The sequence below is a fragment of the Procambarus clarkii genome, chromosome 41 (assembly GCF_040958095.1).
Source record: "Procambarus clarkii isolate CNS0578487 chromosome 41, FALCON_Pclarkii_2.0, whole genome shotgun sequence".
In the NCBI taxonomy this organism is placed as follows: domain Eukaryota; kingdom Metazoa; phylum Arthropoda; class Malacostraca; order Decapoda; family Cambaridae; genus Procambarus; species Procambarus clarkii.
Window position 1 is genome coordinate 26,126,581 of NC_091190.1, and position 19,211 is coordinate 26,145,791.

The 19,211-nt window shown below is 41.8% G+C and overlaps 1 protein-coding gene across 1 annotated transcript in view; it reads left to right on the plus strand.

The window, feature by feature from the left end:
* The window catches only part of rg (A kinase anchor protein rugose), a 246,574-nt gene that overhangs the window by 126,484 nt on the left and 100,879 nt on the right, over positions 1–19,211 (plus strand). The window contains exons 18-19 of the mRNA XM_069339474.1: positions 2,349–2,502; positions 14,036–14,215. Of these exons, the coding sequence (XP_069195575.1) occupies positions 2,349–2,502; positions 14,036–14,215 (334 nt within the window). The remainder of the gene's footprint in view (positions 1–2,348; positions 2,503–14,035; positions 14,216–19,211) is intronic.

Genomic DNA, 19,211 nt, shown 5'->3' on the forward strand with positions numbered 1-19,211 from the left:
GCCTAGTAGTTGGATCATACTGCTGTTAAAGAGGCACTGAAGAAAAGTTCAAATTCAGCCCAGATTGACCATGGAAAGTACACCCATAAGCACTCAAAGTCCTTTTAAATCTCTATTTTGCATCACTAGAACTGCTAAGTAGCACTATGACCAAAATGCATGTTTCCAACTGACTGATTGCCATCGGATGGCAGTACCCAAGCAATTACCAGATCCTCAGCCTTGTCATATCACATTTAGGCTGATACAAAAAATATACAGGGTCTCAAGGGGATGAACAAGAGCACCTGGATGTCATATTTAGCAACTCTGAACCCATCAAGAGTCATATCATATGACCGTAGCAGAGGCATATGACACCCCACCTGGTTGTACAAAGCAGTTTTCCAGTCCATTAGGTGACTCACTATGGCTAAAAGCACCAGCCTAGTGGGCACAGTATCCAAGAGAACTGTTAATTCAACATTGAATCAACTTTATCAGTATTGAATTAATGGGTCTCTTGGATATTGGTCCCATTGGGAGGTAGCAAGCAACTAGTTGTAACCAGTAAGAGGTCACCATATTCTCAATCCTGATATTATGGGCCAAAGAGAGAAATACTGGCCGACATTAATGTAACTATGTCTCGCTGCAAGATCTGAATAAGCAAGGGTAGCAGGTAACCTAAACAAAAACTAGAAAAAGACAAAATATAAAAACATACAAAGTCATGAACAACTTGGTCAAAGAGAGACCAAGTTTGGGTTTATTTACCCAATAAAAGATTGGGTAAAGAAATTACTTACTAAAAACAGTGTTCCTGAGGAGTGCCTAACATTAATGTTTAATCCTGTAGTCAAGCACCTATGAACCATGAATTCACTGTAGTGGTAAACTTCAAGAAGAATAACCCACAACTTAAGCACGAAACTCGCCAAAACAAAACGGGACCTCTGGATTACCAGTCAGTTAGGCCACAAGACATAAAACGCTTGTTAACATGCATGAGAAGCATTCTGAAAATATCTACCACCTAAACAAATACACAGCATGAGCACACTGCACATGAAATCAAGGTTTCTAAGGAGAAATATAAGTTACATAAGTGGCCTGCCAACACTATAAGAGACATGTCAGAAGGAATGTGATAGGGCTTGAGAGTGGAGACGATGTTGGCTTGGGTGCTGGTATCTGATGGACATTAAAGGTGCCGGCTAGTTGGGAATCTAGCTGTTACATAATGAAATCACAATACAGTAATGTAATATATCTATGAGAAAATATTAAGTGAAGGTAATGGGATAAATTTCACATCCCAGAACTTTCTGACATACACACTCACTACTAACTGAACTTAAAGATGAGCTCAGTCATGGTTCAGTTGGTAGTGTGTGTCTGAAGAGTCCAGGGGTGTGAGCTTGATCTCATTACATGGTATCACTGTTTTCTAAACTAGCAATTGTTCAGAATGCTACGTGGTTGCCCTTGTGATGTGATGTGATGTGATGTGATGTAATACTTGAAAAAGTTTTGAGTGTTTATAGGTATGCTTTCTATGGTCACTCTTGTGTGGATTAAGCTCTATTCTAATGTCTCTCTAGTACCAGTATGACCCAGAAGAGGCATGTTGAAACTATCCCATCTGAACCGCTGCAAAATGTCATCCCGCCCTGACTATCGTGAATGTCCAGTTGGACATTCAGCATGCTTGCTCTAGGGAGCATCTGAGTAGAATACCTCAGAAATATCTGTAGAGAATATAAAAAACATACTGTTCTAAAAAGAGGAAATTACAGATAAATATTTGAAGAATGTAGTAGCATAGAAGCTCTACAAGGAAATCCAAAATTATTTGCTAGGGAAAACAAACATACAGTACATAGCTAACACACATTTGCTATTCTGTATCATGTAAATTTCTTCTGTGTGCTTGTTATGCTTATAATTTTATTTTCATAAACGATGTCTAAAATTTTTATATACACATTTTTTTAGGTGTCCTTGAGGTAGCAGTTGAATGCCTCATCATAAATTGCATTTATAATATTTTGAATATGCATTTGTTTTTACAAAAATTTAATGGGATTTTAAGCCTTATAGAGAGAGTTTTCAAATTTTTTGCCTGTTGTAAGAGGTAACTGGAATGATACAAAGGTCTGAAAGCCTCCTGTTATGGTGTGCCTGGTCCAGCTCATGAAGCCTCTTATGTCTCATGAAGCTGGGAGTGGAGTGAGGAGAATACAAAAAATAACTTAGAAGTAAACTTAGTCTCGGATGACTGTTTTCATTGATGTAGGTCTAATACTTTGCCTAGTTAAGAGATGTAATAGATCAGTTTAAAATCAAAACAATGTTTTCTCTTGCAGCCACTCAACCAAAAGTGTTTTGGACTTTGTCAACAACAGCGAGAATGCCATCTTTGTTGTGAACACTGTCCACCTCATCTCGCAACTGGCAGATAACCTCATTATTGCATGTGGAGGTCTATTGCCTTTGTTGGCCTCTGCTACCTCTCCCAATGTAAGATTTTTAATGAAAAGGCAATTTAATATTGTTTGTAGCAAAACTTGCTACTAGTAAATAATCAACTAAAAGCATGATTTACATTTTTACTGAACACGTAGCAGCTTCTATATTATGATGGAAGTGCCCATGCAGAATTTTCCATAGATTTTAATGTCACTGCTTATTACTGCGCTCTCAACATTAGTTTCATTGCCTTTACACATACACACACACACACACGCTTCCTTAAATCTTATCATCAGCTTTTCCTTGTTTTATCATTCACTCACCCTCTATGTCCTCTCAACCTCAACTCACAACCGAGGAGCCTGTGTTCGATCCCTGGGCTGAACAGAAATGGTTGGGCATCTTTTTGTACACCTGGTGCCTCTATTCACCTAGTGATAAATACATACCTGGGAGTTAGGCAACTGTTGTGGGTTGCATCATAGGACAGGTCATCTACTGTAAGCTTGGGGGACTTGGATAAGCCTAACATGTAGTGTTGCTCACCTTTTATGCTTTAAAAAATAAAGCATTGAGTGTATATGAAAAACACTTTTCTGAGCAAAATCATTCAGTTGCCCCATCGTGTAAGATCTTAATGTTGATAAACCAAAATTGTGAAAATTTGGGCAATATGATATTCTGACACTGACTTTTAAGGTATTGTACTATTCAAACATTCCTTTAGGATCATATAAAGTGCTAGGTAGAGATCACTCAATCTAGTCCAGAATGACCAACAGAATTGTGTGGTCATAAAAACTCATAATCCTTTTAAGCCCTCTCTTGCCATCACAGGTGAATGCTGATAAATCAACCCATCCTCGCACCTAATTCATCGAACTGTAAACTGAATGGACCAAGCTGTTTAAATAAGATATATTATTAAAAAATTGATGCACAATAAAAAAAAAAAAAATTCTATGCATTGGCCTCGCAAGTCAGCTTCTTGCTTTTCTTTTCTTTTTGTTATTTTATTTACATTTTTTTCTCTAGGCGATGACGCCGGTCACTTCGCAAGTTGCCCCATGGACGGGGCGCTGGGGAAGTGGCTGGCTCTGTTTGCCCACACTTGGTCCCACAGTTCGTTGGCAGTTCGGGGTCATGTCCTCTGGCCTGTGGTGGCATTGGGTGGATCCTCCTCTGGGGGGGTTCAGAGCTCACGGGGATGCTTCTTTCTCTTCCCTCTGTCGGGTCGTATTGTTCTAGTCCCACGCTGGGTCTGTGCGGTTCTTCGGTTCATACATATTAGCCTGGTAAGCTCTGGGGAGCCTCTGGGGCTCACCCAGAAAATGGCGTTGCATTACATTCAACGCTGATTTTTTTTACTGAGAGTAAAGGGTAATTCACTAGCCAGGAGGAACCAGGTACCTAGTTGCAAGATGCGGTTTTGGATGCAAACTTCAAATAAGTTGCGATCAGTTTTGAAGTGTGGTGCTTGTTCCTTAAGTAACATAGTTTGAAGTGCAGTCTAGCCTGTAATACAGGTAGTTTTCATAGGTATACATTGGAATTTATATAAATCCACAAACATGCAGAGTGCTTTGGACATAATATAATTTGGTAAATTTTAAGCTTAATGGGGGTAACAAACTGAATTTACTTGAGGGCTACCATTTTTATAGTTGCTTCAATGAGAACAGGAAGCCAGCAACTTGTCAAAGGCCCCTCATTTTCCTGATGACTTTTACCCAATTGAATTTTTAAATGCAGCATTGTCTTAGCATTTTCAGCTTTGGTGGGAAGGCTGTTCCATGCATTTGCAATCTTTCAGTGAAAAAGCATATGTTGTTTTCCATCCTACAATTTGGTTTGTTGAGCTTGAGGCAGTTCTTAGGCAAATCAATGAGGCATTGAAGAGTACTCCTTGTATGTGTTATATTTAACTTTTTAAAGAAGTGCTCTGGATCAACATTCTCCAAACTGTTCAGTATTTTGAATTTCAATAGACCAGCACTATCAAATCTGGTTTGAAGTTTGTTAGTCCTTTGGCCCAAACAAAAAAGTAAGTTAATTGAACTATTAACCACTGCACTATGCAATGTGCCTTGAGGCTCTCGATGGGTGGCGCGCAACACGCCTCAGGGATCTCATAGGTATAGCATAGCATTCAAAACACCCGACTACACGGGGTTCATGTCAGCTTCCTCAGGGCTCTCTTAAACAGACGCCAATTTGGAAAAAGAATTCATGGGCAACATTCCCGGGTGTGAAAGCCTCAGAACTGAGTGAGTAACCAAGCCTGGTGCATGCAGCATGAGCTAACAGCATTGCTGTTCAGCTAGTGACCACAGCATTGCCTAATAATGTCAAAATATATATGTAACCAGTATTATTTAGCGATGATAGTATTGCAGAAGAACCTGACTGTGATAAAGACTGTGTACAGTGTTCAGATATCAGTGAATCAATGCTGTTCAAGATGTTCACAGCACTAGCTATGGCACACTGCCATTATTTCGTCCATCTAGGAATCTTCAAACGACTTCTCATGTTCCTTTACAAAATAAACTTGTGGTGAATTATTCATTTACAGGATTTAGTGACCAGGATTCTGATAATAGCAGGATTTGTGGTGATAATTAGTGCTGTGCATAGTATTGTGGGAGGAGGAATTTTGGTGAGGCGGGAGGAAGGTAGCATCAGTTGACTGTGTGTGGCAGCCACTCTTGTTTGGACTCACCATACCAACTTAGTGGATTGTTATTTTGAACATATACGTAGATGGGTATATACACTGTGTGTGTATATAGTGTAATAACAGCAAAAACACTGTTTGATTGATCGTAGAATATAATATATATGGACTTTTAACATGTAAAAAAACACTAAATAATTCTACTTACTTTGGTTGTGGGGACATGGAGAAGGGGGGTGCCACCGGCAGGTCGCCCGTGTGTGAAGCTCCCAGATACAGTTGTGTGGGCCATTGAAGCACCGCGAGTTGCCACAAATATATTTTCAATTATTTGTTCTATGTATTTTCAGTGCGGTTTTATTTGTTTTTTTTATCGTATATGATGCATATTTGTGTCCTTTAAAATATATATATATATGTACAGTAGAATGTTCATAATGTTCCATGGAACTGTGATACATGTGTCAGTAATGTATCCACAATAAATGTTTATTGTCACAATAGTATTTGTTAAAAATTCAATAACATTACAATATGTACAGTTTCACACACTATTTACACAGTAACACACTGTATTACATACTCAGTACATCGGAAGTGAGTAATAATCAATGAAGTACTCCATGGTACACAGCGCGACTTCGCTCTCGTTGCACCAGGAACAGATAAGTTTTCGCTTCCTGTTCCTTCGTTCTGTGTGCTTGCAAATAACGCACTCACGTACACCCTTGGCTTTAGTACTTATAGGCAGTATGTAGCCAAGCTTGTAAAGTGTAAGATAGTCTTGAAAAGATTATGGGGAAAATATCAATTTGTAAGGTAGTCTTGAAAAGATTGCTTTGTAAGGCCCCTCACTGGAAGAGATTCAGTCATTCTCAAAGAGTGTCAGTCAATCAGGAAGAGATTAAGCCATTCTAGAAGAGATTCAGCTATTCTTGAAAATATCTTTGGAAAACACCACCATGGAAGCCGCTAACACTGTTCATCTATGCTACTTGTATCAAATGCATCATCACTGAACCCAGAAAACGATTCATCTATGTATCATCTATATAAATTAGAGATGGCATAGGTGGGTTAGGGTGGCGCTCAGAGCTACAACTGGATACGCTCGCTGTATCATCCTCATCGGTGCTGTATCACTTGCATCCGACCTTTGTGTTAGGTCTTTATTGCGCCTATCTTCAACAATATCATGACCCTTATATTCTTCAAACAATAAGGTCCGAATTTCACCGACAGAGCGCAATCTTTCAACATCGCGTCGGACAGATGTTTGGGAGCCAGAGGCGCGTGCGCCACCCATGGTTGCTCACTCAGTACAAACCCAGCCAGCAGCCCTAGGACATTCTGGGAATTTTTTTCAAGATGGCTGCCTCTCACTGGAAGTCCTAAGAGTCCATTTTGTACACAACCTACCACTCAAGCTTTTTGAATGGGTACGAAATATTCCAAAGGTGTTTTCTCGGTTGGCGCAGTTCCAACCGACCGAGTTTTCTCGGTTGGCGCAGCACAGTGATTAATGTTAATTAGGTATTTCTTAATTTATTTTTTAAACTTTTTGAAAGAGATACTATTTTTAAATCTCAATTTGGAGGTCATTCCACAGTTTAGGACCCTTAATTTGCACAGCATTTCTGCTTTAGTTAGTCTCACTTATGACACATCAAATACTGTAGATATTTGTTTCTGGTATGCTGCTCATGAGTTCTGTTATAGGAAGAATTAAATTTAAGGATTAGTATTGTAATTCAAAGTTTTATATGTACAGCGTATACTTGAGAGTGTTTGTGGTGATTTGACATTTAACATATTCAAGGATTTCAATAAGAGTGCCAAGTGCTGTCTTGGATTGGAGTTCAGTTTTGTTCAAATTGCTCATTTATGTTGAGTAATTAAGGGTTGAAGATAATTTAGGATTGTAGATCCACAGGCACAGATGTCATAAGTAAAATAAATTGTTGTATGAGGCCGACGTTCTATTAACTGGGCTATGAGCAGTCTTAAAAAGGAAAGCTTCCAGAAGCAGCATCCTGCTGCCAAACTGGAATTTTTTACTTTTCCTGACTACTACTGAAGCCCAGAGAAATAAGTAAGGCCATAGGTAAGATGTGGAAAGATGAGTGAATGATATAGTGTTACCAAAGTAAAGCAAGGTATATAGTATCTAATTTAAGAAAGAATGACAATTGTTTTAGACACTTTTTATATATGGCAATTGAAATTATGCTCATGGTCAATGTGAACCCCAAGGAATATCCCATCTACCCTGCACTCAATTTGAATATTGGTAATTCTTAGTTCACTTTGATAGGTGGACTTATTTCTAAGCAATATGTAATATTTTTTCTGGGGGGAGCCCCATCGGCAAATTGGTGAAAACTAGCTGTGCAGTACCCCGCGCCCCTACCAGTGATGAAAATTACCTCCTACCCAGAGACAAACAAGGGCAACATAACCCCAGCCGACTCCAAGGGTGGCCCATTACCGAGCAGTAAAGGACACAGCGGAGGTTGAACCCAAGGTGACTTGTGGAAGGTGGCCCCAAGCCCCAAGGGCAGAACTTAGAGGGCACCTAGGAAAGAGAGCCCTAGGCGCATGCAGCCCGAGTACCGTGGAATCTCACTCTTGGCTCACACACCACCTGTAGAGACAGCCCACACCACAAGGCACAGGACTGAAATAAATCCGGAGCCAGAGGCACCTGACCGGCCAGTAATCACATCAACCAAGAACTGCCGGTTGGATCGCCGGCGCGGATGGTCTGGGGCTCCCCCTTCCCCCTCCTGGGTAGGGGGGGTTGCGCAGACAGCGGTGCGGCGACGTGATGACGTCATGCTAGTTTGATAATTTTGTTTGGGGAGTTCTGTCCATTTGTTCGGCTTTTGGTAGCAATATTTTCACCAGAATAGAGGTTTGTTTTGGGGCGCCTACATTTCTGGGTGCCTGTCCCGGTTGATGGCAGACATAGAATGATCCCAACGACAGGGGGGGTTTCTATAGGCCATTGCTCCTTGTGCTTCTCTGAGGGGGCCAGGTTCTGGCTTGTGGTCCCCGGTAGACAAGAACTCCAAGCACATTGACTGATGCCAGAAAGTTATACATATCCATTCAGCCTGGATAGCTCTGGGGAGCCTCCGGGACTCGCCCAGAAAATGGCGTTTCATTACGTTCAACACTGGGTTTTTCAGTGTTAAGTGTTTCATTTTGTTAGTATTTCAGAAAATGAAAATTGTGTTACCAGTAAGTAGAATTGGCTTAGGGTGTTGAGTGGCATTTGGTAGGTATTTGATGTAAATAAGAAAGAGGTGTGAATCAAGTATCCTGTGGAATGCCCTGTGTTAATTTACAGTGTGGGAGCAGTAGCATTGCTCACAGAAACATACTGGTGCCTACATTTAGGTAATATTGGAGGGTGTGAATCCAGTGTTGGAGTGTGAGAAGAAAGTTAATGTGGTTAGTTTATGGTGTCAATGGTGTTATTCAGGTCAACAAATAGACCTATGGGTTACTCATGTTTTGTCAAAAGCTGCATGTATCAAGTTAAGCATAGTAATTACTGCATTGTTAGTTTTTTTTTTGGAGTCTGAAGTCATATTGGCAAGAGCTAAGTATATAATTTTTAGCTACGTAGAAGTAAAGCTGTTTATAATTAGCTTTTGAAGTATTTAGGAAAAGGTGGGCAAGATTGATCTTGGTCTAAAATTTCAGTGAGATCACCATATTTACAAACTGGTATTACTTGAGCATTTTAAGAATATCAGAAAAAGCTTGTATTTCAAGTGATTTATTATAGAGCATTGTTATGGTAAAAGCTATAACACTTCTTTATATATTACGGTTTGTATCTCAGAAAGGTTACTCAATTTGGTTTTAAGATAAAAGATTATATCATTAACATCTGAGGAATTAGTTGGGGATAAGTAGAGAGACTTGGGATAGCTGCCTGAGAGGTAGTCATTTTGCAATGATTTGGGATGCTGGGATCTCATTTGCAAAGGATTTTCCACTTGGTAAGAAAAATTATTGAATTAAGAGCACTGCCAGTGGTTGACGGCATTCCTTTGTCACCAGCTTGGCGAATTTGTTGTTTTTGAGTTTTTTCTGTGGCTCCCTGAAGTTATCCAAACTGACATGTGCCTTATTAGTGTGGTGTCATCAGTCTTTGGAGTTCTGTGTGTCTACCAGAGACTAGCGCCAGAGCCTGGTTCATTCAGAGAGGCGCAGGGAGCAATGGCCATATGAGGACTTGACATTTAGAGTTTGTCATGTCTGCCATCGACCGGGATGACCACCAAAAAGGTAGGCGAAACACTAAAACCTCTAACTGGTTAAAATTGCAACCTACATCCAAACAGAGCCAATGAACTCCCTCTAAAAGAAAACGATGAAAAAAGCAAAGCGTCACCCTACTAGCATGCCCGCTCATTAGTGCCTCTCCCTTCCCCGACAGGGAGAAGGGGAAGCCCACTCAGGCAAGCCAGCCGCTCTACCCTCAGTTCGTGGACTGATGTGCCAGTGTCACTTAGTCTTCTCTTGCCTCGAATTATTTGACTGGCTTTAGCGTTTGTGGCTTTGCCAGCTTTGTGTAGTGTGGTGGCCAGGTGTTCTTTGGTACTCTGAGTTGTATGTACCTAGGTCTAAATTCCCTAGGTGCCTGGTAAGTACTTCCCTTGCATGTGAGGGTTCTTTTCCCTGGGACATTCGGGTCGCGCTCTCGTTTGAAGGTTTTGTCGCTTGTTATTGTTCTTGCCCTTGGGGTCGGTCGGGGGTCTTGGGCTTCCCGTCTTGCCCCGGGTAGGAAGTGGGTTTTTGCTGGGTGGGGCACACTTTGGCTGGTGCAGCCTGGATACTGCGGCACCCAATGATTTTCTCTGGGGACTGGTTGCTTTTGTGTGTTGCTTCAGGGGCTTTTTGTTTTGTTTTGTTTTCTTTGAGCGTATTTATTTGTTTTTGGCAGAGGTAGTCTGCCTAGCTTCCCATTAGGTTAGCTTAGGCTGTGTTGGTGGACCACCTCTGTTGCTCCGAGGTTTCACAGCGACCTGTAGTTGTCAGTTTGCCTGCAACAGACAGGGGTTACCGACTTAGCTAGCCGCAGTGCCTGGGCTTCCTGTAGGGCTAACGTACCCTATGGGCCCTGGAAAACCCTGTTGGGCTCAGGGGTACCATAGATGTGTCTTCCGAGCACTGTCTCATCTTGTGCGATGCTGAGGGTTGTCCATTGCCTCTGCCTTATGGTGACGATTATCCATCCTACCTCTGTCATGCTGCCTGTTGGATCGGAGACACCTACAACCCTGAGTCTTGCAGAATTTGTTCTCTGCTGTTGCATGCTAGGTATTCTTTGTTGTGACGGGCCAGGTTGGTTGCCCAGTTGGAAGCCCCAGAGTTGACCTGCTTGGGTTTTAGGGACCAAGATTTAGGGGCATTGGTTACTTCAACCGTGGTTCAGTAATTTCTTGGTGGGTGTGGTTTGCCCTGCTCCTTTTTTCCTTCTTCCAGCTCTCAAACATCTGAGGGTTTCGGGGCCGGGGCAGGGTATAGCTTGGGATGAGGCTCGGGTAGCTTCGGGGGCTGCCCCTTCTGATTTGGGAATGAAGGTTGAGCCCGATTTCCCTGCCAAGGCTTCGAAGTTGGCCCAGCAGGCTCCTTCTTTGAAGCTTTTCCCCAGGACTCCACCTTTTCTTCAAGGGTGGTGGGTGTGGATGAGGGCTCTGCTCTAAGACCTGTGTCGGGGGTTTCTGGTGCTTGGGGAGGAGGGAAGTCCACTTGAAGTGCTTGGGTTCCTTTTGATCCTGCCTGGCCCTTGTGCCTTCTGTTGCAGGGCTGGGGTTTTTCGTATCCTCCATCCCTGTATGAATTTGAATTGGGTGCTGCTCCCCTCTGGGTTCATTTTCGGGTGCCTTTGGGTTCCTTGGATAATTCCTTCCGGAGGTTTCTTTCCTCTCCGATATTCCCGGCAAAGGTTCGGGGGAAGCCCTTGGTGCTTACCTTCTGCGAGACCCAGTTTACACCTCTATAATGGATCAGTCTTCATTTGAGTTCGGTTCTTCTTCCCTGTATTGGATGCGGTATGAGGTTCGGGAATCTTCCTGGCTGGCGGACTGCCCTTTCTTCTCTTTGGGAGCTTGACGCGGGTATTGTTGGACCCACACGCTTGAGTGGCGGGCGGTTTCCTCAGTGTTGCAAGTGTTCCAAGGGGGCTCCTTGGAGTTCCTCAATGAGTACCTTTTTGCCCCTGCGCTTTCCCATGATGTGGGTCTGGTGCAGTTACATGTTTAGGTCCCGTCTCTTTCGGCTGCCTTGGCAATGGATGACCATCGAACTTGCAGTCATATGGCTTCAGTCTTGCGCTTCTTCGGTCTTCTGGAGCTGTCCTTGGACTGGCTTTCGAAGGATGTGGAGGCATTGCATGGGGGCCTTCGGCTGGGGTTCTGGTTTCAGCTGCCGAGGCGTCAGCTGCCCTGCTGAAGCTGTTTGCGCCAATCCTTCGAGAGGCAGTTTCTATGTTTTTTACCTCTTGTCTTGAGTGTTGGCAGGCCGTCCTCCCCCTCTCTCTTTGGATTCTGCTTGAATCTCATGTTTTTGAAGGGGACCTGGGTTACTCGGCAGTTACTCAAGCAGCTGTATGAGAGCCTGAACGTTACCATGCTGCTTTTCCCGCTGGGCATAGTTTTGCTTCAGAGGTTGTTTTGGTATCTTCGGGGCAGCCCCTTTCCCCGCTCATGGGATTACTGTGTTTGGCCTCCGGGGCCCTTGTGTCAGTTGCTGTGTCTCTGGCTTCCTCTAAGGGTTTTTCGGGGTTCGGTGCCCTGGCACCTTCCCCTTCCCTCGCTCGATGTGTTCACAGACGCCTCGTCTCTCGGCTGGGGTTTTGTGACCAGTGACGACCAGGCAGGCCAAGGGTATTGGACTCACACCACAGTGTGGGAGTTTGTGGCTGTTTGACAGGTGCTGCGGCAGATTCAGCTCCATTTGGAGTGCTCCCCTGTGGTTCATAGTCTCAATTGGTGGGAGGGGGGGATCTCTGCAGTCCATGGCTCTTTGGGGTTGGTCGCTTCAGGTCGCTCTTCTGCCGAGTTCTTGGGATTTAGCTCTCTGCGCAGTTCACATTCAGGAGGTGTCCAGTGTCATCTCAGACAGTCTGTCTTGCTTCATTCCTCTTTCCATGGAGTGGACGGTCGATGCCGTCTCCTTCCTTTGGTTGTGTCAGACGTTCAAGTGACCGGAAGTGGACCTCTTCACTTCAGCTTGGTCTAGGTGCCTCCCGATATACATGGTGCCGTTCCCCGACTGTGAGGCTTTCGCGGTAGATGTTTTCCGGCAGGACTGGTCGAAGTGAGGTTCCTGTATCTTCATGCCCTAGTCTAGCTGTTGCTTTCGGTTCTAGCTTGGCTCGAATCCTATCGAGGTAGAATGGTCTTTCTGGCCCCCATGGTGGCTGGCCCAGCCTTGGTTTCTGGCGCTGCTTGCTCGGTGTCCGAACCCGAGGGTTTTCTGCAGCTCCGCCTCTTTTCAGCACGTCAGGTCGGTGAGGTACCTCGCTGGTTTGGCTTACTCTTCCGTGCTTCGTGTCTGGTTTTTCTGATGCAGGTATATCGCCATTTGTATGGTGATCAGGTGGCTTCATTGATGGTGTCCTATCTGTGGTTCTTTTCTCAGCGACAGTATGAAGTCTCCTAGAAGTCTTTCCGCCATTTCCTTTCCTTCCGTATGGTTTCGTCGATGTCTGTTCCAGTTGTTTTGTCTTTTCTTTATTTACTTTTTCTTGACTTGAAAACGTCCAAGTAATCTACATATAGAGCACATATCTAATTTTTTGTCAGAAGAACTGCATCATCTGCATACATCAAATTACATAGACTATACTTCATATATATATCTGTTACTCACTAAATTATAACTACCTTTACTAATTTTTTCACCTTCTGTCATGATCCTATCCAGCATGCATACAGTACATTGAATGGGAAGGTAGGGAAGGGAACTATCAAGGAAAAATACCAAGCCATTATGACTGTATAACACTTGGAAGGGGATCAGGATAAGGATTTGGGATGGGAAAGGGGAGAGCAATGATGCCCAACCATATGGACAGTCGGGGATTGAACACGGACCTGCATGAAGCGAGACGTGGTTTTCTACTGTCCAGCCCAAGTGGATGGACAAATAACCATGGAGACATCACACATCCCTGGCAGTCACTGGCATACACATACTTTCTACTTCCTGAATAATAGCTCTTCACTGTACAGTGGTCTATATCCTCGGCTCACAACCAAGAGACTTGGGTTCAGTACCCAAGCAGGTCAGATATACTCTAGCATATTTCCTTTCATGTCATACCTTTGTTCACCTAGCAATTAAATAGGTTCCCAGGAATTAGGTAACTATGGTGGGGATGCTCCTGGGGAAGGTCAGTAGTTGCTCCAGGATGACCTCGATAAGACGAAGTACAGACTTTGTATCCCCCGACAACAGCAATTAATAACATTGTGCTAAATCTACACATGCCTCAGTGCTCTTCAGAGACCCGGCTTATTTAATTTAGATACTGTATTTTTACATGTCAATAAATGCTATTAAAAAAATTTCACATGCATTTTCCTCTTGCTGTCTCTGTGCAAATGTCTAATACCTTTTTTTCAGTAATTATGTGCTCTTATTTCTATCCAGTATGTTAGTAATGACTTCTAAACTTCTTTTTGGAGTTTGATTAAATTCAGTAAACATGAGATAAATAAGGATCAAATTCAAATATACTATGTAAAGTGCATTTTTCTCTTGAATTCTCAAGTGTAAAATTTATGAAAAATTGTTTATCTTCACATTTTTGTCTCCTGTGACAAGTTATTTTGTATGTTGTATTTTAAGTACATTGACAATGATGCTAATGCTTTTCAGAATGAACTGGATGTTTTAGAGCCTACACAAGGCATGGGAGTGGAAGTTGCTGTGTCTTTTCTGCATCGATTAGTAAACATGGCAGATGTGCTTGTGTTTGCTTCATCCCTGAACTTCTCAGAGCTGGAGGCTGAAAAGAATATGTCAAGTGGAGGCATTCTTAGACAGTGTTTGCGTCTGGTTAGTAATTGTCACCTGTTTTAATATGTTATGCATTATGATTGTTATTATTGATATTTGGTAGTAGATTGGTTTATTCTCCAAGGAAAAAATATTCTTTAAATTAATATTATGTTATTTGTTATTTTATTTAACCATTGTGATGTGCTGCGTTTATTGTGAAATTCTCCCTATGCGCCAAAAATCACATGTTCTCAAAAAATTTATTTTCTTTGTAAAATGATAAATTCCCTTCCCTGAACATGTACATGTAAAAAAATATCAAATTCCACTTACTTTGGCCGTGGGAACGTGGAAAAATGGTGTGTGATGTCATCATGGGCTGTTCACCCGTGCGTGAAGCTCCCAGACGCGGTCACATGGGCCATTCAAGCCTCGCGAGTTGCCACCAATTTATTTACAATTATTTTTCCTATGTATTTTCAATGCTTTATAATTAATTTTTTTTTATCATATATGATGCACATTTGTGTCCTTTACAATATGTATACAGTAGAACGTATACTGCGTGAGCTGCCCCTCATGCAGCTCAGTTCATAAAGTTCCATGGAACTTTGATACATGTGTCATTAGTGTGTCCACAATAAATGGTTATTGTGGCAATATTATTTGTCCAAAATATACTAAAATTACAATATGTACAGTTTCACACACTACTTACATGGTAACACACTGTATTACACAGTACTTTGGAAGAGAGTGATAACTAAAGAAGCATTCCATGGTACACAGCGAGACATCGCTCTCAATGCACCAGGTACAAACAGTATTTTGCTTCCTGTTTCTTCGTTCTGTGTGCTTGCAAATAACTAGCTCATGTACACCCTTGGCTTTAGTACCTGTAGGTGATATGTAGCCAAGCTTGTGAAGTGTAAGGTAGTCTTGAAAATATTATAGGAAAAGATCAATATGTAAGGTGGTCTAGAAAAGATTGCTTTGTAAGGAAGGATTGAAAAAATCCAAGTATTCTTGGAAAGATCTAGGAAAAGTTCACTGATAAAATTCTGTCTTGATATCACTCATATCTTCACTTGTATATGGGAAAGTGGGTGCAACACCAACATCAGAATCATTAATTTGTGGTTTGTTGCAAAATTATCACAGTCCTCCCTTGCAAATTCACCTGTGCTCCTTGTACTGGCACCACCATCACTGGCAATAAATACCACCACGGAAGCCGCTAACACTCTTTTCATCTATGCTATTTGTATTGGATGCATCATTACAGAACCCAGAAAACAATTCATCTATAGTATCATCTATAAAAAATTGGAGATAACAAGAGTGACCATAGGTGGCGCTAGGCTACTACTGGATAGGCTCGCTGTATCATCCACATCGGTGCTGTATCATTTGTATTCGACCCTTATGTTAGGTTCTTATTGTGCCTAGCTTCATTAATATCATGACCTTTATGTTCTTCAAGCAATAAGGTCTGAATTTCACTGACAGAGAGCGATCTTTCAACGCTGAATCAGACAGGTGTTCGGGAGCCAGAGGCGCGTGCACCACCCATGGTTGCTCACTCAGTACTAAGCCAGCCAGTGGCTTAGGACATTCTGTTTTTTTTTTCCAAGATGGCTGCATCTCACTGGAGGTCCTAAGAGTCCATTTCGTACCCAACCAACTGCGTGCGCATTTTGAATGGTATGAAATCTTAACCCTTAGACCGCGCAATACATACATACAGTATATAATTTGACAAAAAATAATTCAAGATAAGATTTTAAAACTTGCACAAACACTTTCCAATTTTTTGGGGATAATCAACTAGGCAACTGCTCGAACTTCGTCTAAATGATCACAGCGTAACTTGAAAAACCAGAGAATCAAAATTAATTTTAAAATTGAATATTGAAAACTTCAGATTTTCAATTCAGAATAAAAATTATGAACTATCATTAATTGTTCATTTAATGTTATTATTCTCTCAGAATAGCATATGATCTTCATTTTCATTAAATTAGAATATAAGTTTTTAGTATAGTTTACTGTAAAAAAAATCTTCAACAGGACATTTGAAATATGCGGCAAATTTAGACCAAAAAATATTATAACTCCAAATGTATAAAGTTATGAAAAATCCATTCTGATGGGATTGTAGAACAGACAGCAGAGCACACAATATGTCAAAATAGTGAGAATCGGTTAATAACTGGAATTTTAGAAGCCACTCAAAGTTGAAACTCAGATTTCAGTGATAATTGAAGTTGAAGTTATCAACAATGAATAAAGGTAGTTTTTAATTCGTTAAATTGTTTGTTTAATAAATGTTGTTTGGCATTCATACTCGAATATGTGAAAGTTGTAGGTCAATATGTGTTGAAATGTGGCGCATATGTGGCGCAACCCTGTAATCCGGCGACCTGGAGGCCTGGGCCAGGTTGGGTCAAGAAAAAATAACCCCCAAAAAACACAAAATATAGAGAATTATCATAAATATAATGATTTAGGGTATACTTTATATAAGTGAAAAAGCCCTAATATGGTCCCTCATCATCGAAACAACCTAAAGAGACAAAGAAAATAGTTTGAAATCAGAGAAAAACATAAGCCAAAAAAAATTTAAAGTCCCAAGTTTTGCTAGTTGTCACTGACTTATGTGTTGACCAATTTCATTCTATCTTCACATAGTTATGAAAACATGCATTCTCCAGGATTTAAAGGTTAAAACAAAATCAGATAATAAACAAAGGAGAAAGAAATAACTAAAATCTTAAAAAAAAAAAAATTCCCCTAAAATAAATATTTTTGGGACATAGATGAAAGTAACATATATTAACATTGTACAATGTATTTATATGATATATAACAAAATAGATCATAATAACATAGTAATTATGTTTTGTGTTATTATGTATTACTCGACAATGATATAAAGGCACCAACTGCATATCCATTTTGTGGACACTTCTTACTACCATTCTTCTTTGAGCATAGGACAGGTGCTTGCATTTCTTTATTACTGCATGATCCTTCAGTTACAGTTATTAGGAGCTGTTCTTCTTATCAATAGAACATTCTTATTTTTTAAAAATTTGTTTAAAATCAATTTCTGAAAATATTTTTATGAGAGTTTCACGACACTGAAGCTAATAAGCTGGAGATTTGTTTAACATTTTTAAGTTATTTTTACATAATTTGAATATTTTATGATGTTATGCCTCCTAGAGGGCATAACATCATAAAATATTCAAATATTCATATGCAGCATATTTGCCGCATATTTCAAATCATAAAATATTAAAATATTCATATGCCCCCTAGTGGGCATGACAACATAAAATTTAGGGGGCATATTTATGCCCCCTACATTCGTGGTAATATGGCAGTCTAAGGGTTAAATTAGTGTCATCTCGGCCTGCGCAGTTTCGGGATGACGAGTTTTCTCGGCCAGCACAGTACAGTGGTTAAAGGCAATACATACTTTTATGTAAAATATTTGAGTTTATTAATTTATAAAAAAAAATTAGCTGAATAACCTCTTTTGAAGATAAAAAGTATGTTTATATATTTGTTGAAGCATATTTTTATATTTTCTGGGCGGAGTCCCCTTCGGCTCCCCGGAGCTATCCAGGCTGATATGGATATATTAGACTTTGGCATCAGTCAATGTGAATGGAGTTCTAGGCCTTGAATCTTCACGTCTAGTATTTTTGTCTCAAGTCTATCACCATCTGTATGGTGATCAGGTGGCTTTGTTAATGGAGTTCCACCTGCATGCTTCGTCTCGGCGGCAGTATGAAGTTCCCTGGCGGTCCTTTCGTTTTTTTTTGTCTCTTCATAGGTGTACTTTGCTTTCTGTTCAGGTTGTCTTGTCCTTTCTCTCGTGGTTGTTTCAGGACTGTCATCTTATAATGAATACTGTCGCCTCATATCATGCGGTGCTGGTAGAGCCGCTGCAGCTTGCTTTCAGCATTGATGTTACTTCTGCGATGTTTCGCAAGCTGTCTCGGGCGTTGTTTCACCTCCGGCTTAACAGGGTGCTCTCTTATCTCTCTTCCCCTTGGTTTGTAGTGGCCCCTTCGGTTCAGGATTGTTTCTCCAAGGATCTTTTTTTCCTATTGGCATCGGCCTCTAGGGGTTGGGTTTAGGAGCTCTCGGGTTTCATGCTCTCCGCTGGTGCAGGGGTTTCTGCTCTTTTGGCTCTGGTGATAGATTTGTTCATTTGCAGCCTTCTCCTTTTGTAGCAAAGAATAAGACATCTGCTTTCCGGAAGGGTCCTTGGGTTGTTGATGTCTGGTTGGTTAGGCCGGGGAAGCATCGTGTGTATTGTCCGGTTGTGGCTCTCCGCCATTTTTTGCGCGCCATGGTCTCCATGTCCGGGGACGCGCTTTGGGTTGACCTGGTTTCCCTTCCTTCCTGTTCCAGGGTTCGGGTCTCTTAGGTTGTCCACAGGGTTATTCGGTCCAGCCAGTCTGCGGTCTATTCTCGTGTCCACGGCGTTCATAAGTTTGCTGCACTTGCTGCCGTCTTCGGTAACATGTCTTTGGCTGACATTCAGGCACAGGGTTTTTGGCGGTCGAACAGGGTCCTGGTTGTGCGCTACCTGGTCAGTGTTCCTGGGCCCTGTCAGGCCTGTGTCGCTTTGGGTCGGTGGTTGCAGCCAGCTGTCTCGACTTTGAGTTGAGGAGCGAGTGCCGACCACCTCCCGGGTAAGTCTCTTTCTGTATTTTATCTTTGGGCAAGTAGCTTACCGGTCGGTGGTTTTTCGGGTGTTATAACATCCCGCCTCAGAATTGAGGTGTGGGTAGCCGGCGTAAGGGCTCTGGGGCTTCCCCTTCCCCCTCCTGGTCAGGGGGGAGTTGTGCAGACGGCAGCACGGTAGGTGGTGATGTCATGCTAATTTGTTCGTTTTCATTTGGGCAGTTCTGTCCACTCGTTTGAATTTCAGTAGTAGTTTCAACCAGAATAGGGGTTTGTTTTGGGAAGCTTACATTTCTGGGTGCCTGTCGATGGCAGACATAGGATGTTCCGTAACCACATGTGCATTTCT